The following is a 19,200-nucleotide window of genomic DNA, read 5'->3' on the forward strand; positions in this document are numbered from 1 at the left end:
TGTAGGCTGGCAACTACAGCTCTGATTAGACCCCTAGCATGGGAACCTCCATATGCCTCGGGTGCAGACCTAAAAGTCAAAAAAAAAAAGAAAAGAAAAGAAAAGAAAAGAAATTCTATTGGAGTTCCCATTGTGGCTCATTGGGTTAAGGACTGATGTAGTCTCTCTGAGGATGCAGGTTCGATCCCCAGCCTTGCTCAGTGGGTTAAGGATCTGGCATTGCTGCAAGCTGGGGCAGAGGTTGCAGATGCGGCTCAGATCTGGTTTGCTGTAGTTGTGGCGAAGGCTGGAAGCTGCAGCTCTGATTCAACACCTAGCTTGGGAACTTCCATATGCTGGAGGTGTGGCTGTGAAAAAAAAAGAAATACTGTTAATATCAGCAAAGGTGATTTGAATATGTTATTTTAGAAAAACATAACTCTTTTTTCTTTTTTTTTTTTTTTGCTCTTTTATTTTTAGGGCCGCACCTGTGGCACATGGAGGTTCCCAGGCTAAGGGTTGAATCAAAACGGTAGACTCTGGCCTAGGCCAGAGCCATAGCAACACCAGATCTGAGCTGCATCTGCAACCTACACCACAGCTCACGGCAATACCGGATCCTTAATCCATTGAACAAGGGCAAACCTGCAACCTCATGGTTCCTAGTTGGATTTGTTTCCACTGAGCCGTGACGGAAACTCCCAAAACATAACTCCTTTGAAGTTAATACTCTCCTGTTGAAATTTGTACTATCCCAAACAAATAATTATTCTGGCATAAAACATTACCAACATTTCTAAAACAAACCACCACAGACTCCTAGAAGCAGAAAAAAAGGACCTAAGATTATTTCTACCATGTCCTTGTTTTCTTTTTATTTACCTAACAAATCAGGGAACTCACAAATCCTAAGGCAGTACATTCAATCTTTGGACAGTTACATAAGAAGATTATTCTTCTAGTGAGTTGAAATTATAAAGTATAACTTAATCTTTATAAAGTAAGTCAAATATCTAGCTCTTTATATTTTTCAGAGTAGGGGTCCACAAACTACAGCTCATGGGCCGGATCCAGTCTGTGCCTATTTTTGTAAATAAAGTTTTACTGAAATACAGCTATGCTCATATTGTCTATGACTCTTTTGATGCTACAATAGTGGGAGTTTAGTAGTTATAACCAAATGGCCCACAAAGCTTAAAGTATTTACTCTCTGGGCCTTTACAGAAAGTCTGATGACCCTTCAACTATTCCCATATAAATTCCTCCATGATCCTATTCACAAGTTTATTTATGTTATTCCAGTTTACTTATGTTCCTCAAAGTAAAGCAACACATACCTGAACCAAAGCAAACAATGAGAAGACAAGTCTAGGAGGTACGCCACCCATATAACAGAACTTACGTGAAGAAAAAGAATAGAGAAAAATGGAAGGGTGTAAATCAGTGAAATAAGAAAATTCCCACAACTGAAGACCATGAGTTTCCAGACTGAAATGGCCTGCTGAGTACTCAACACATACACATTGGATTAAAAATAGACCATATGATTCAGCAATCCCACTCCTAGGCATAGATCCCAGACAAAACTGTAATTCAAAAAGATACATGCACCCCAATGGTCACTGCAGCACTATTCACAATAGCCAAGTCATGGAAACAACCTAAATGTCCATCAACAGATGAATGGGGGAGTTCCCGTCGTGGCTCAGTGGTTAACGAATCCGACTAGGAACCATGAGGTTGTGGGTTTGATCCCTGGCCTTGCTCAGTGGGTTAACGATCCGGTGTTGCCGTGAGCTGTGGTATAGGTTGCAGACGCGGCTCGGATCCTTCGTTGCTGTGGCTCTGGTGTAGGCCGGTGGCTGAAGCTCCGATTCGACCCCTAGCCTGGGAACCTCCATATGCCGTAGGAGTGGCCCAAGAGATGGTAAAAGACCAAAAAAAATAAAATACCCACAGATGAATGGGGAGTTCCTGTCTTGGCGCAGTGGAAACAAATCCAACTAGGAAACATGAGGTTGCGGGTTCGATCCCTGGCCTCACTCACTGTGTTAAGGATCTTGCATTGCTGTGAGCTGTGGTGTAGGCCGGCAGCTATAGCTCCAATTAGACCCCTAGCCTGAGAAACTCCACATGCAGTGGGTACGGCCCTAAAAAGACAAAAAAAAAAAAAAAAAACAGATGAATGGATTAAAAAGAAATGGTACATATATACAATGGAATACTACTCAACTGTAAAAAAGAACAAAATAATGCCACTTGTAGCAACATGGATGCAACTAGAGATTCTCATACTAAGTGAAGTAAGTCAGAAAGAGAAAGACAAATACCATATGATATCACTTATATGTGGAATCTAAAATATGGCACAAATGAACCTATGTACAGAAAAGAAACGGACATACAGACATCAAGAATTGATTTGCACTTGCTGAGGGGGGAAAAAAGTGGGATGGACAGGGAGTTTGAGGTTGGTAGATGCAAACTACTATGTTTAGAATGGATAAGCAATGAGGTCCTACTGTGTAGCACAGGGAATTATATCCACTCTCTTGGGATAGATCATGATGGAAGACAATATAAGAAAGGGAATGTGTGTATATATGTATATATATATATGTATGACTGGGTCACTACGCTGAACAGCAAAAATTGAGACAACACTATAAATCAACTACACTTTAATAAAAATATAATTTTTAAAAATAGAAAAAACAGACATACAACAAGACACATTATCATAAAAGTTAAGAACAGGGTAGACAAAGAAAAAATCCAAAAAGCTATCAGGTGAGGGGAGGGTCATATTTAAAAGGAACAAAAATCAGAAGTGGTTTAGACTTCTCAACAAAAGCAAGAGAAGTCTGAATGTAACATAACAACTTTCAAAACAAATTTTCCCAGCTTTCAAAATTCTGAAACATAATACCTTCCAATGTAGAATTCTATTTCCACACAAACTGCCAATTCAGTGGGAAGGAAGACTGTATTTTCAAACAATGCCAAATCTCAAAATAAATTTATCATTTATGCACCCTTTGCCTGGGATATGCTCTACCCAAAAAAAAAAAAAAAAAAAGAAGAAGAAGAAGAAGAAATAAATTCGAAAAGAGGAAAATATTGAGATCCAGGAAACAGGGACTCCATCACAGGTGAGAGGCGAAAGATATCCCCAAGAAGACAATGAGGGGAGACTCTGAGATGACAGGTGTGCTCAATCTCATACTAGAGGAGGAAAAATTTCTTCAAGATGAGGAAGTAGAAATAGAATAGCTGATGCATCTAGCCATAATGAGAGAAGATTTAAACAAATAAAAAGGCACAGATTGAATTAGTGGTAAATACGTACAAATCTAAAACAAAGTGACCATTTTATCCATGGCAAATAAAAAAATTGCCCAAGGGAGGTATTCACAATATTCTACCTAGCTCACCTGTGAACAGTGTTTATGCAGTTATAATGCAAATACTCATCTAACAAAATTTTGGTGCAATCCTATTGAGAGAGTAGAGGGTAGGGAAGCTGCATAGGAGAGGAGTGGTGGGAAGAAAAGAGAAATCCTTAACTTCCAGAGTAGAAAATGAGTGTATTGTGCCTAAACTGGAAAAAAAAAAAAATCAAAGTAATATATTCATGTTATATGGAGATACGAAAGTAAATAAGAACTATTTAACAGACCTGAAAGCACATGCTTATGAAGCATGGAAAATGGGAGGAAAGTGGGAGCAAAAGACTGCTATTTATCACTTTAAAAAAAAGCCTTACAGAAGTATATCATTCCTTTAAATGTTGTCAAATATACAAAATGTAACATGAAAAAAGGCAAAGATGAAGAACCTTGACCCACTCCCCTGCCCAAATAGATGCCAATTTACCAAGAGGAAAAGTAAAATCTAAATTCTGCCTTTCTGATAGTGGCCATGATTACTTTTAGATAGATATTTTGTGTCTAAAGCCTTTTACAGAAAGGTTTATGGAAAAACTGGCCATTAAGAACCAATGATTTTTAATCTTTTAAAAGTCACAGATCTCTTAGAGAACCTGTTAAAGTGACATATTTACTACTGAGAGAAATTTATATGTGCACATTTTTCTTCTAATCTCAGAGACTAAAGCTTATCCCTGAACTTCACTTATTAATTCCCAATTTTAAAGATGAATCAGTAAGTTGAATTTTTCTTAGTTGCCAGTATGTACTTTTTCCATTGAAAGCATTTAGTCTCTAACTTAATTGTTCCACTTGTTATTTTTTTCAATTATCTTAATTTTAAAATTAAACTTTCTATATTATAAAAGCAACACATGCTACTGTAAAAAATACAGATAAGAGAGAAAAACTTTTTTTTTGTCTTTTTCTAGGGCCGAACCCACGGCATATGGAAGTTCCCAGAATAAGGGTCTAATCCAAGCCTACGCCAGAGCCACAGCACCCAGGATCCGAGCCGCATCGGCAACCTACACCACAGCTCACAGCAACACCAGATCCTTAACCCACTGAGCAAGGCCAGGGATCAAACCCGCAACCTCATGGTTCTTAGTCAGATTCGTTAACCACTGAGCCACGACAGGAACTCCAAGAGAGAAAAACTACTGAGAAAATGTATAATCTCACCTCTTAGATAACACTTCAATATGCTTATACTGTGTACTGAAAAAAACCTTCCAGATTTTTTTGTTTACACACTTAAAAGAAAAACTGGAATCATAGGTATGTTTCATAATCTGCATTTCTCATATAACAACACATATGACATCTCCAGATCTGGCTTCTAGATTTTGTTCACTTGACTGCATACTTGATCTCCTTATTTCAAACATGGCGGGATTTAAGAGGAACTTTAAATTCTTCCTACAAGCCTGTTTGCTCCACACTAAATGGAAATACCACCAAATAATTCAAGCTTAAAACTTAATTCTTCATTCTTCTATGTCATCTGCACACCCAATTCATCAGTCCCAGTTCTGTTAACAAGAACTCCAAAATACATTCTGCATTTATCTTCTTCTCTTCACCTCCACTGTCACCACTAGAGTCAAAGACTCTTTTGACTACTGCAAAAGCCGTTTTTTGTCTCTGTATATAATTTTGCCCCCTATGATTTATTTTCCACACAGCGCAGTGACCATTCCAAAGTGTACATCAGGTCAGGACACATCTCTCCTTCAAACTAATAAATAACTTACCAGCGTGCTTTAAAAACAGCTTAATCTCTACCCTGATATTCAAGGTTCACTGAATGACCATTCTGTCCCGTGGTCACCACCCTAATTTCCATTCCTATGTAATTTTCCTCAGATCAAATCTGTTCCCAAACATGCCAAGTATTCCCATCTTGGGGCCCCTGTACTTTCTTTATTCTCTCTGCAGGGTTTCTCCTCCCAGCTTTTCACACGGAGAGCATCTTTTCATCATTTGGATTACATCTCAAACTCTGCCTCATCCTTTCTGACGACCCAATCTGGGGTAGCACTCTCCTCCACCCCATTCCTAGCACCTCCCATAACTATCTCATTATTCTATCTTACTGACTTCACATGTTTATCCCAAATTGAACTTAGTTTATAATTTGTTTGGTTATTGCCCATCATCCTCCTGCCCTCACACACTCTGAGAATGTGAGTTCCATCCTAAAAAATTTTTTTGGTGTTAAAAGTTTTAATATTTTTTAAAAAAATCCTTTTATTTTAGAATATTTTACATTTACAGAACAATTGCAGAGTACTCATATACCCTTTACTCAGTATCCCCTAACGCTAACACATTTGTTAAAACTAAGAAATTAACACTGGTGCAATACCATTTATTAACTACTATAGATTACAGAGATTTCACCAGTTTTTCAATTAATATTTTTTTGTTCTAGGATTTAATTTGCAGCATCACCTTATATTTAATCATTACATCTCCTCTGTTTCCTCCAATCTGTGACTATTTCTCAGTTTTTCTTGTTTTTCATCACTTTGAAACTTTTGAAGAGTACTGTTCACATATTTTGCACAATGTCTACCATGCCTCTCAATCTGGGTTTGTTTGATATATTCTCATGTTTAGAATGGGGCTACACATTTTGAAGAAGAGCACCACAGAGGTGAGCGCTCTTATCACAAGATATGGGACGGGGGTAAATGATACCCACATGATACTGACCCTGATTACCTAAGGTGATGTCTGTCAGGTTTCTATGCTGTAAGGCTACTAGTTTTCCTTTTCCATAATCTTTTCTTTGGAATCGAGTCACTATATCCATTCTAAACTCAAAGAGAGGGAAATTAAGAACCTCCCCTGGAGTGGGAAGTATCTACATATATTATTTCTTCCATTCATTTTTTTTTAATTACAAAAAGAGGGGCAGTGGCATTATAGTAAGTCTCTAAAGACAGACATTACTCAAGTATTTAGTTACTTAGAGGAAAAGCAGTACTTGTTAAATACTCTTACCTACCAGTATCAAGATACCAAAGATCCTTGCAGCAAACTTGACTATTCAGTGCTTTTTTGTAGCCATCTCTTCCACTCCAAAAATACAATCGCGTACCAATTGCTACAGCACAGTGTCCAGCTCTTGGTCTTGGCCTTGAATTTTTTTTATCTTCCTGAGAATCTGATACGAGGGTGGTCCACTCTGCTGTATCTAAAAAGAAATATCTATGACTAATCTATTTTTTCAATGATAAAATAAAAAATATTTTATTAATAAACTTCATTTTAATAAGTAACTCTTAAAGAACTCACCAAGATTTAGGTAAGAAAATGAACTGGTGCATCTCCATTCACAATCATGAGGTGAAGCCTCAATATTTTCCCCCTTATGTGGAACCCATCCACCAAAGATGTACATCCTACACAACACAGAAAGAAAACATAAAATAGCTGGGGGGGGGGGTTCTAAAGCTTTAATTTTATTTTTTTTACATTAAAAATTATAAGAATAGACAAATTTTTTTGACTCAAAGCTTCAGGACTATTAACTCATTTATCACAGCCAAGGTAATGGAACTAAGACAGTGAACAAAATGGTCTTCTTTCATTTACATGATTAAATGTCATTTAACTTTGGTCACTAATATACTCATCAAATAAAAAACTTTATACTACTGGGACAGGACATGATGGAGGACAGCATGAGAAAAGGAACAGATATACATATATATGTATGACTAGGTCACTCTGCTGTACAGCAGAAATTGACACAACACTGAAAATCAACTATACTTTAATAAAATAAAATAAAAAATAAAAATGTGAAAAAAAAAAAAAAACAATTGTGTTCTTCAGGGCCCTAAGGGTTCTTGAGACATGCCTAATGGCTGCTGAAAATGAAAGGCTCATCAGGCAGAGCTTAAGAGTTATATGGCCTCATACAAACACGAGAAGCTCTATTTTTTAATCTATTTTATATATAGAGTTGCAACGGAAAACCACATTTCACAAAAGGGTTCTGCTTTAAAAAAATGTTAGATTTTGTTTATGGCTACTTTTTAAGAACTAATGAGGTTCTAAATTACAACTAGTTGTTTCCTAAAACATTACTTTTAAGGTAAAGTCCCTACATAGGTGAATACTTAAATTCTACTTAAACAGGAATCTTAATTCCAGCCCAGTGTTACACAGGAAAGGGAAGCTGTTGATAATAGTCACAGCTAACCTTTATGGCGTCCTCGTTATGTTCCAGGCACTGTTTGAGGCTTTTTATATGTATTAATCCACACAAGCCTCATGACAACCTTTTATCCACATTTTATTCTTGAGGAAATTGAGTATACACAGTTTAAGTTTCCTTGCCCCAGAAAAGACAGGACAAGTATCAAAGCTGAGACCTGAATTCAGGCGATCTGGTTATAGAGTCCACATTCTCTCCATAACTCCATCCAAAGTATTGAGCATACACACTAAATACATACCTGATGCATACTCTGTGTAAAAAGAAACTGAGTTAGGCGTGTCAGATCTGTTTATGGAAGACAAATCAGTCTGAAAACACTCTGCCTCACACTTATATAATACCTGCTCTGTGCATGACACTGTAAGGAATGCAAAGAAGTAAAAGAGGCAGGATGACAAGCAAATGGCACAGTATTTTAGCTTCTGAGGGCATATTATTTTAGCTTCAGTAATCACAATCAAACATTGTTAAATCATTTTCAAGAAACTAGCAGTAACACTCTTTCTTGTATGTACATTCTTAAGTTTGTTTAAAAAAAAAAAAGTAAGACCAAAACCAAAACACCACCATACTTGTTTCCTATAACACTGGCTGTGTGAAGGCTTCGTGGAAGTGGCACTGTCCCTTTAGTTTCTGGTTTTGACCATGACATAGTTTCTAAAAGTAAAAATAAGTATGTTAGCAACTTAATAATAACAAATTACCTCAACTTGCAGAATTTAAAAAAAAAAACCAAAATGAAGCAAAAAATTTTCAAAACTATTACTTGAATTTCATCTTAAATAAATATTCCAGCAGGCATAAATTGCCAATCACAGAAATCTACTTACACTTGAATGTTAGTATTTGTAATGGATGGGTATACTGAGGGTGTCACCAATTTTGAATGAAGACCAGATTAGGGATTTTAAAATTTTAAGAGCACATTATGTAGAAGACACTCAGAAGTGAGAGCACACATACCCTCCCAACATTCATTCCTAAGACCCCCCCCCCCTTTTTTTTTGTATTTTTGCTATTTCTTAGGCTGCTCCCGCGGCATACGGAGATTCCCAGGCTAGGGGTCGAATCGGAGCTGCAGCCACCGGCCTACACCAGAGCCACAGCAACATGGGATCCGAGCTGCGTCTGCAACCTACACCACAGCTCACGGCAACAACGCCGGATCATTAACCCACTGAGCAAGGGCAGGGACCGAACCTGCAACCTCATGGTTCCTAGTCGGATTCGTTAACCACTGCGCCACGACAGGAACTCCCTAAGATCCCTTTAAAAGAGCCGTGCAAGGGATGTTCACTGAGCAACAGTAACATTTCTAATGTCACACTTCCTGTAGACAGAGTAACCACACAAATTCCATCATTCTCAGCTGTGACGCTTTATAGAGTGAAAGGGGTACTAACAGATAATTACATGGGATAATGAGCATAAACCAGGACCATCCAAGGCAAATCTGAACATATGTTGACCCTATTTAGAGGGAGCACAGGAGAGTTACTGCCATAACTCAAACATTCATTTGTTCAACCTGAGTGATCAGCAACCATTCATATCAAATCAATGTGCAAGTCAATAAATACTATAATCAAAAATATTTTTCAAGGAGTTCCCACTGTGGCACAGTGGGTTAAGAATCTGACTACAACAGCTCAGGTTGCTGTGGAGGCGTGGCTTTGGTCCCTGGCCTGGCCAGTGGGTTAAAGGATCTAGTCTTGAAGCTGCAGCTTGGATTCAATCACTGGCCCGGGAACTTTAATATGTTGCAGGTGCAGCCATAAAATATACATATATATATATATTTAATATTTATAATAGATATATATATAAAAGGCTTTGAAATACATTTTTACAGTTGCCTTTATCAATCATAACCAGTTCCTAAGCCTGAATCAACTTAAGCTTACCTAAGTCAAGTTGCCATAGGTCATCCAGGCGAGCACCACACATTCCACCAAAAACATACATTTTAGGGCTCCCAGAATCTCTTCTGCAGTAAATAACAGCTGTGTGGGATTCTCTTGGAGAAGGCACAATACCTTTAGTCACTGGAATGCTCCAACCCACAACACCAGAACCATGCTGAAGCTCCAACTCATAGAAATCATTTAAATACCTAGGATATAATAAAAGAAATTAATAAAACATTAACATAATATACACCTTTTATTTGTTTTTGTTTCTATTTATAAAGATAACATATATTTACTGTGAAAAATTCATGTAGTACAGAAAGGCATTAGGAGGGCAGAAATCCCATACCTCATACATTCTACACATATTTATCAAACACTACTTACTGTGTGCCAGGTACTCTTGTGGGTATCGGCAGTAACAAGAGAGATTTAAAAAACCCCTGCCATTATTCAGCCACCACTTTTGTCCATGACAATACTGAAACGGTTTCAAAATATACTTGAAAACTCCCCGACACTCCTCCCATCAGGAGGTAGGATCTACAGTCCTCTCCCTTTGATGCTGAGCAGGTTGTAACTGCTATGACTAATAAAGTTTGGTGAAATAACACTATGTGGCTTCTGGGACTCAGTCACAGAAGACCAACACAGTTTCACTTACAAAACCTGCTCTTGGAATTCTGAAGCTCTGTGGTAAGTCCATCTATCACAAAACCATGGGAGAGGACATACACAGGCACAGAGGATGACAGTCCCAGTTGAGTCCCTCCTTCAGCTATCTCAATTGAGGCATCAGGCAGGGGAGTGACAATTCAACCTTTCTTGCTTTAGACCCTTACTTTACCCCAGGCATAAAAATTACCTCAAAGTGAATCATAGATATGAATGTAAGAGCTAAAACTGCAGAACCTTAGAAGAAAATAGAGGAACAAATCTTTATAATGTTGAGATAGGCAAAGAGTTCTTAAAAAGGATGTCAAAACTATGATCCACCAAAGAAAAAAAGTGGATATACTGAATTTATCAAAATCAAAAACTTTATGTTTCAAAAGATACCATTAAGAAAACAATGAAGAGTTCCCATTGTGGCTCAGGGGTTAAGAACCTGATGCTGTCTCTCTCTGAGGATGCAGGTTTAATCCCTGGCCTTGCACAGTGGGTTAAGGATCCAGTCTTGCCATAAACTGCAGTGAGGGTCACAGATGTGGCTCAGATTTGGTGTGGCCATGGCTGTTGTGTGGGCCTGCAGCTGAGGCTCCAATTCAACTCCTAGCCCAGGAACTTCCATATGCCACAAGTGCAGCCAAAAAAAGAAAGAAAGAAAATGAAAAGACAAGCTACAGACTGGAAAAAGATATTTGCAAATCACATATCTGATTTTTTTAAAAAAACAAACTTATATCCAGAATATATAAAGAACTCTTACAATTCAATAAGAAGAATATGAACAACTAAAATGAACAAAGATTTGAATAGAAACTTCACCAAAGAAGCTATACTTTTTTAAGCTCATAAAAAGAATAGCTTAAAAAAAAAAAAAAAAGATGCTCAACATCAGTGTTCCCATGGTGGCTTAGCAGAAATGATCTGACTAGTATCTATGAGGATGCAGGTTCGATCCCTGGCCTCACTCAGTGGGTTAAGGATCTGGTGTAGCTGTGACGTAGCTCATAGACGCAGCATGGATCTGGCATTGCTGTGGCTGTGGTATAGGCCAGCGGTTACAGCTCTAATTCGACCCCCAGCCTGGGAACGTCCATATGCTCAGAGTACAGCCCTTAAAAAAAAAAACGGATGCTCAACATCACTGGTCATTGCAGAAATGCAAATTAAAAACCACAGTAAGATACCACCTTATAACCACTAGGTTGGCTACAATCAAAAGACAGATGATAACAAGAGAGAGCAGGATGCTGAAAACCTGGAACCTTCATACATTTCTGGAGGGAATGTAAAAATGGTACTTACTTTGGAAAACAGTTTGGTAGTATTTAAGATGTTAAATGTAAATTTACTGTGTGACCCAGCAATGCTACCACTAGGTATCTAATCAAGAGAAATGAATACATGCCCACACAATGACTTGTATACAAATAATCATAACAGCATTATTCATAAAAACCAAAAACTGGGAATAATCCAAATGTCTATTAACTGATGAAGAGATCAACAAAGTGTGATATATCAATTCAGTGGAGTACTAGTCAGCAATAAAAAGGAAGAAATAGTTGACAGAAGCTACAACATGGTTGAACTGCAAAAACATTATTCTAAGTGAAAGAAGATAAATACACAAAATCATATGATAGAGACAAAACACAGATTGGTAGTTGCCTGGATGTGGGAGTTGGGGACCGATTGCAAATGAATAAGAAGTTTCATTTTGGAGTGATGAAAATGTTACACAACACTATAAATTACTAAAAATTATTGAATTGTACATATAAAAAGGATGAATGTTATGGTATATAATTTATACTTCATTATTTAAAAATAAAAATAATCCAAGACCTGACACACATAATTCTCTTTGGAAGTTGATTCAGGAATATCTAACAAACTGAAACGTGCCCTTTGACCACCCCGTCATTCTACTTATAAGTATCAATTCTTCAAAAATACCTATACATGTGTAAAAACTGTAATAGCAAAATAATGGAAATACTTAAATGCCCATCTGTAGGGGAATGGTTATATAATTTGCATAATTCAGACTACTTTTCAGTCTTTAAAAAAATAAGGTCCATCCATATCTACTGCCATGTAAAGATCTCCAAGATACATTATTAAAGATAAAAAACAAACAAGCAAACACCCAAAGTCCTAAAGCAAAAAGAAAGACGCCATTTCTAATGAATCTGACTAGGAACCATGAGGTTGCAGGTTTGATCCCTGGCTTCACTCAGTGGGTTAAGGATCCGGCATCGCCGTTAGCTGTGGCGTAGGTTGCAGACATAGCTCCGATCTGGTGTTGCTGTGGCTGTGACGTAGGCCAGCAGCTATAGCTCCGATTCAACCCCTAGCCTGGAAACCTTCATATGCTGTGGATGTAGCCCTAAAAAGAAAAGAAAAAAAAAAAAAAAAAGATCCCATTTCTATAAAAGAAAATACCTGTCTCTGTACAATCAGATTAATGATCCCAAGTCCCCTCTTCCAGTAAGAACATGCATCCTTGCATCATAGACTCAGGTGTTGGCCTTATGGACTGTCAACAGAAATGAATGTACTAGCTTTAATCAGAGGCTTTAAAAAAGCCTCACATGTATCTAGTTGTTCCCTCAAGCAGCATAAACTTAAGAAACATGCCCTTAAAACAACAAAAGCTAATACAAGGTGTTACATGAAAAAGGTCCCAAAAGATACAAAACAAGTTAAATTATGTGTTTTGCTTAGGTTGGGGGAAGTGATGAACTTTGTATACTTTTTAATTTCCTGAATTTTACAAGTCTGTATCTAAAAAATCTGTTTACTGGAAAAATGAAAAAAGACATGCTAAAAATATCTGGATTAATGTAGTGGGATAATTTTTCTTTCCTATTTTCTAGTTACCAAGTTTTCCATGATGTTTTAGTATACATTACTTTTTAAAGTTTGGAGAAATAAAAAAGCTAAGATTCTAATATCAATTTAATATAGGTAAAAAGACACATTATCATGGTGATAACAACAAGCGATACTGCTGAAGGCAACTTGAAAGTGCTTTAAAAATTATGGCAATGATTTTATTTAGCAATCACAGAGACACTGAAAGGTAGGTATTTAATCACTCCCACTTTACAGTGAAGGAAATAGGCTTAGATTACTGCCACTAAAAGACACATACGGGGTAAGCAGTGAATCAGAAAATAGCCTTTTGTGCTTTTTTTTTTTTTGCCTTTTTGCCATTTCTTGGGCCGTTCCCACGGCATATGGAGGTTCCCAGGCTAGGGGTCTAATCGGAGCTGTAGCTGCCTGCCGACGCCAGGGGCACAGCAATGCAGGAATCCGAGAGCTGTAGCTGCCAGCCTACGCGAGGGGCACAGCAACATGGGATCCGAGCCGCGTCTGCAACCTACACCACAGTTCACGACAACACCGGATCGTCAACCCACTGAGCAAGGGCAAGGATCGAACCTGCAACCTCATGGTTCCTAGTCAGATTCGTTAACCACTGCGCCACGACGAGACCTCCGTCTTTTATACTCTAAAACTCCAAATCCTGAATGTGCTAGTGACCATGTTATCAAAACACTATGCAAATAGAAAAGTGGTAGTGATTAATTCTGTTTGGAAAAAGGAGGATTGGTTTAAAAAGTATTCCTATGTGAAGGACGGAAATGATGGGCTTCATTTTACAGTCAGATTTTTGTCATCAAATGCCCAGAGAAATATAATTTGAAAATAACCGTTTATTACTTTTTATCACCACTTATGATAACTAAAATGCATTATACCTCAACACATATAAACGTTTTGCCACAAGCAGTTATATTAATATTAGTTTAATAAGATGATTTCTGATTAGAAAAGGTATAATTTTGGAGTTCTTATTGTGACTCAGCAAGTTAAGGATCCAACATTGTCTCTTGAGGATGTGGGTTCAAACCCTGGCCTGGCTCAGTGGGTTAAAGACCCAGCGTTACAGCAAGTTGCAGCATAGGTCATACCTATGGCTTGCATCTGGTGTTGCCATGGCTGTGATGCAGGCCTCAGCTGTAGCTCCAATTTGACTCCTGGCCCAAGAACTTCCATATGCCACAGGTGAAGAAAGAAAGGAAGAAAGGGAAGAAGGGAAAAAGGAAGGAAGAAAGGAAGGGAGGAAAGGAAGGAAGAGGAAAAAAGAAAAGGCACAGGTTCTTGGCTTTTTTGTTTTTGGCCATGCTGTGTGGAAGTTCCCAGGGTAGGGATCAAACCTGAACCACAGCAGTGACAATGAACCATAGCAATTACAATGCCAAATCCTTAACTGCTAGGCCACCAGGGAATTCCAAGAAAAGGCATAGTTTTGAAAACAGACATATTCCAGGGACGGAAAACACAAATGGATACAAATTTTTTCCCTGTAAGGTTTAAATACAAAGGGCTAAGCTTCATCCCTTTTAATAATTAAAGATGGAAGAAATTAAATATTCTTGATCTAAATCATAAAATATTTGCTCTGAAAAAAGCGTTGACATATACCTGGGAACATTATTGTTTGAATCTTCACTTTCATTTGCCAGGCCACCAAACAAATAGCACTTGTTACCATATAAAGAGAAGCTATGTCCAAGCCGAGGACAAGGAGGTAAACCTGAAGAAGGGGGATGGGGCTTCACTTTTCTCCATAACCAACGACTTGCCTAAAAAAGAGCACAAATACACTCAGGCAAAATCAGGAAAGCATTTCTATATTGTCAATAGCGTAACACTGTACCAATACACTTTAATCAGAAGGCTTCAATAAGCTACTTTGAGGACAAATGACAAATAAGCAGATAACTTCTGGAATTAAAATGAATGTTCCAATTAGAAATTCAGTCTAGTCTTCCACATTCACAGCTTTCTGCAATGGCAAACCAAGCTTATAATAATAAGAACTAGCAGTTTTAAAATATTTTCCATGTGAAAAATTCAACATTATTTATAGCTATCAGATTAAATGTAATACATGCACTCTTACTTTTGAAATTAGGTAATTTATTAACGGTATATATTTTAATCTTTAAATAAACATAAGATCATTTAAGAAACAAAACTCCAAAACTTATTCTTTGGTCATGGATATGTTCTTTATATAAAACTATTTTAGAAATTTTTTTGAAATGAGCTGCTTGTAAATAGGCGTCATCTATCTATATCTGCCAACTACCAGATGTCCTCACGATCATAGCCCTGGGAATATATGCACAGGAATAAAGTCAGAGCTGTCACAAATGGCATTTTTGTCACAAAGAGCATCTTTGAGGCTAGTTTATTAGAGTGTAAAACTTAGAAAGGCTATTTGAAAATGTTACCCCCTTTTATACACATTACCAGAAAAGAAAAAGCACTAGTGTGAGGGTAGCGATTTCCGTAACTAAGGCAGAAGTTTTCATAGTATGGTCTGGGGACCAGCAGCCGCAGCAGCAGGTGGGAACTTGGTAGGAATGCAAATTATAAGGCCCCACTATAGAGAATGCTGATTCAGAAACTCTGAGGGCAGGTTCCAGCAATCTGTGTTTTCACAAACCCTCCAGGTGCTTCTGCTGCAGCAGGCTGAAGCTGAAAAAGGACTGCACCAAGATACAAAAGCCCAAACATACAGCAAGTACAACTGATTCTAAGTAACAGATATCTTCATGTTACAAATGATGCTAAGTAATAGATATCTTAATGTTACAAATGTCGCAGGGCATGTCGCAGGGCATACTGGAAAAAAGATTTACATTAGAAACTCTGGCTTTTTAGTTAAGTGGAAACGTTTCCTTTGAAGCTATAAAATGTGAAGCTCAGGGAGTTCTGGTTGTGGCCCAGCGGTTAACAAATCTGACTAGGAACCATGAGGTTGCGGGTTCCATCCCTGGCCTTGCTCAGTGGGTTAAGGATCTGGCGTTGCTGTGAGCTGTGGTGTGGGTCGCAGATGTGGCTTGGATTCCACGTTGCTGTGGCTCTGGTGTAGGCTGGTGGCTACAGCTCCAATTAGACCCCTAGCCTGGGAACCCCTGTATGCTGTGGGATCAGCCCTAGAAAAAGCAAACAAACAAGAAAATGTGAAGCTCACACACTATTTTAAGCACACTAATGAAATATTTTCAATCTTTCAAAGAATTATGAGCAATACCATTATTAAAACTTCAGCTTGAGATAACTTGAAAGACACTTACTTGTAACTCATATAACTCATTGCTGTATCTTCCATATTCAACCATTCCCCCAAATACTAAAATTCTGGTACCATCACAGACAAATCCATGGGCAGCACAGCCTGGAGGGATGTCTCCTCTAACAGCAGGTAGGAACCACTGATTCGTAACTAGTTGCCAAAATAAAATTAAAACCAATTATAATAAACAATTACCACAAACTATTAGTATGTGCTTTTACATTTATCACCTATACCAGTGGTTCTTAATAGGGAATTACTTTGCCCCCTCTAGTTATAACAAAAAAAATTTAGTTATAACTAGAGGGAGAGGGAATGCTGCTGGCAACTCGTGGGTAGAGGCTAGGGATGCTGCCAAACATCACACAATGTAGACTGCAGCCTCCTATAACAACAAATAATTATCTGGTTCAAATATGAATAGTGCTGCTCGAAAAACTGTGCTGTAGGAGTTATCGTTGTGGTGTAGCAGAAACGAATCCGACTAGGAACTGTTAAGCTGTGGGTTCGATCCCTGGCCTTGCTCAGTGGGTTAAGGATCTGCCACTGCTGTGGCTGTGGTGTAGGCCCGGCGGCTGCAGCTCCAGTAAGACCCCTAGCCTGGGAATCTCCATATGCCTCAGGTGCGGCCCTAAAAAGACAAACAAAAAAACCCCTGGTCTATATTATTTAACTTCTGACCAAAACCCTACTTGGGGAGTATCATCCTTTCCATTTCCCAAGTGAAAAATCTGACACTTCTATTTAGTAACTGAGGCACTGATCCTGGGCAACTGGCAGAGCAAAATTCAAACTAGGTCTTATTCCAAAGCCAAGGTTTTTACACTATACTAAACTGTCAACTAACTTTTTATGCTACGGTGCCAGGAGGAATGGCGGGGGGAAGAAGAAAAAAAAAAAAAGACTTCCCCCTACTCCACAATTCTATTTACTTAATGACCACTATGATTAAGCTGTTTGGTCAAAGAAAAATAATTGATCATGACAGATTCCAAATTCATCAATTAGCCGTACACCAAGAAAACAAGTTTCCTCCAGATAGCTGGCTCGTTTACAAGTGGGATAAATGAAATTCCAGTCTCCTTTCTATCCCACGGAGGTACTCAAAGGCAGGGCCTCCGCGGCCGCGGGTAGTTCTGATTTGCAGCGGTGCTCTAGCTGACAGTCCTCTCTCCGAGCGCCTCACGGCTGAGCGTGGGCACACACACCCAACAACGCAGAGGAGGCGCCGGGCTCAGCCACGGACCACTTCCCCGCCAGTTAAGAGGGCTACCAATGGGGGTAAAAATCTCGACTGTCACCTGCTGGACACGGGGCTGTATTTGGGGTGAAAGTACCCGAAAGCCTCTCGTTTCCCCTCCTCGCCTCCCCTATATTCTTTTCCTCCTAAGGAAGGAAGGAAGGCAAAGACAGGAAAGGCCCAGTGAAGCTCTGGTTTGGAGTTGGGTTTTGACAGAGGAGGGACTCTCGGGACCCCAGAGTGGGCAAGACTTGGGAAGAGGCCCAGGCGGGTGGGGACTGTCTCCCTCGCCTACGTCCCCCAGCAGGGCTGCGGCGTGGGGGGTCGTGGACCGTCTGCCCGAGGGCCGGCGCTCCCCGCTTGTCGGCCGGTTCCGCCCCGCGGACCCCTGGGGAAACGGAGCTACCTCCCGGGACACTGCGGGAGCGAGACTGTCTGGCCAAGCCGCGCTCCCCGCCGCCCGCTGGTTGAGGCAGTGACCCGGCGGTGACAGCTGTCAGGGCCGCGGCCGCCGCCTCGCCTCTCCTCCCCTCCCCCTCCGCGGCTCCCACAGGCGGGGCCGAAAAAACCGCCGCCGCGCCTACCCGTGTTGTAGACGTGCAGCTCGTCCGCGATGCCCTCGTTGCCACCTCCAAAGATGATCATCAGCTCCCGGATGGCCACCGCCCGGTGTCCGTGCCGGGCGCGGGGGACCGGCCCCGTGAAGGAGGAAACCCGCCTCCAGTTAAGGAGGCTGGGAGCCGCCATCTTCCCAACCCCCGCCCCTCTGCCCACAATGCACCGCGCCCCGCTCCGGCGCCGCTGTTCCCGGGGGAGGGCGGGGACCGGCCTCCAGCTGTGCCCGCAGAAGGGGGGGGAAACCCCGCGGGAAGGTGGTGGTCACGTGGCCGCGAGCCGAACCGCAGGCTGCCGGGAGCCTAGAGGGTCCCGACGAGAGAGCCCGGTCCTCACCCCCGGGCGACGTGGCTGGCCCTGGCACCCAGGGCAATGGATCTTAGGTTGGAAGGACATTTCCTACTGACCAAGTCTTCCCTCCCCACACAGAGCCCCCCCATTTTGTATTTGCAGAAAAAGGTACAGCGTTTTCCTTTCATTAAACTGGTGTCAGTTTAATTGAGCATCTAGGGCGTGTGGACGAGTCAGATCCTTTAAACAATGACTGCACAAAGGGAGAAAAGCTCACGTAGAGGTTTCGAAGTGCCAGGAGTACGGAGAGGAGAGAGGGAAACCTGCCTCCGCGGAAGGGATGACACGCGCGCCAAGGCGCGGGGACGTCGAGGATGCCAGCGAAGGGGGGAGGGAGGGAGAGGGTCTGGACCACGACCTAGCGGCTGCGAGCGCTGTGTCCCCCCTTTGCTATGGACACCGGAGGGAAGGTCGGAGCTCAGTCTGCAAAGGCAGATCAAGTTCGGAGGGTGCTGTGCCAAGAAGTTTAGGAACGGCGAGCCGCAAAAGTTTTGTTTGTTTTAAGCAGGTGAGAGATTGATAATAGATTTCTGTTTTATTACTTTCTAACATTTGAGGGTCTTTTATTGACAAGCACTGTCCTCCCTACCTTTTGTATATTAACTCACGATTCT

The 19,200-nt window shown here is 40.3% G+C and overlaps 1 protein-coding gene across 9 annotated transcripts in view; it reads right to left on the minus strand.

Moving 5' to 3' along the window:
• HCFC2 (host cell factor C2) overlaps positions 1 to 18,397 on the minus strand; it is a 41,732-nt gene extending 23,335 nt beyond the window's left edge. For 8 of the 9 annotated variants that reach the window (XR_007135927.1, XM_047788143.1, XM_047788141.1 and 5 more), the window contains exons 1-7: positions 18,205 to 18,384; positions 16,382 to 16,530; positions 14,718 to 14,878; positions 9,549 to 9,757; positions 8,217 to 8,301; positions 6,714 to 6,820; positions 6,424 to 6,612 (exon numbers count right to left, since the gene is read on the minus strand). Coding sequence is in view for 8 of the 9 variants with exons in the window: in XM_047788143.1 (XP_047644099.1) it covers positions 6,424 to 6,612; positions 6,714 to 6,820; positions 8,217 to 8,301; positions 9,549 to 9,757; positions 14,718 to 14,878; positions 16,382 to 16,530; positions 18,205 to 18,367 (1,063 nt within the window). In the remaining variant the exon portion in view is untranslated. Of the gene's footprint in view, positions 1 to 6,423; positions 6,613 to 6,713; positions 6,821 to 8,216; positions 8,302 to 9,548; positions 9,758 to 14,717; positions 14,879 to 16,381; positions 16,531 to 18,204 lie in introns of all 9 variants that reach the window. The other variant, XM_047788139.1, reaches the window with a different exon arrangement.
• Between the last annotated feature and the right edge of the window lie 803 nt (positions 18,398 to 19,200).

Source organism: Phacochoerus africanus, chromosome 7 (assembly GCF_016906955.1).
Source record: "Phacochoerus africanus isolate WHEZ1 chromosome 7, ROS_Pafr_v1, whole genome shotgun sequence".
NCBI lineage: Eukaryota > Metazoa > Chordata > Mammalia > Artiodactyla > Suidae > Phacochoerus > Phacochoerus africanus.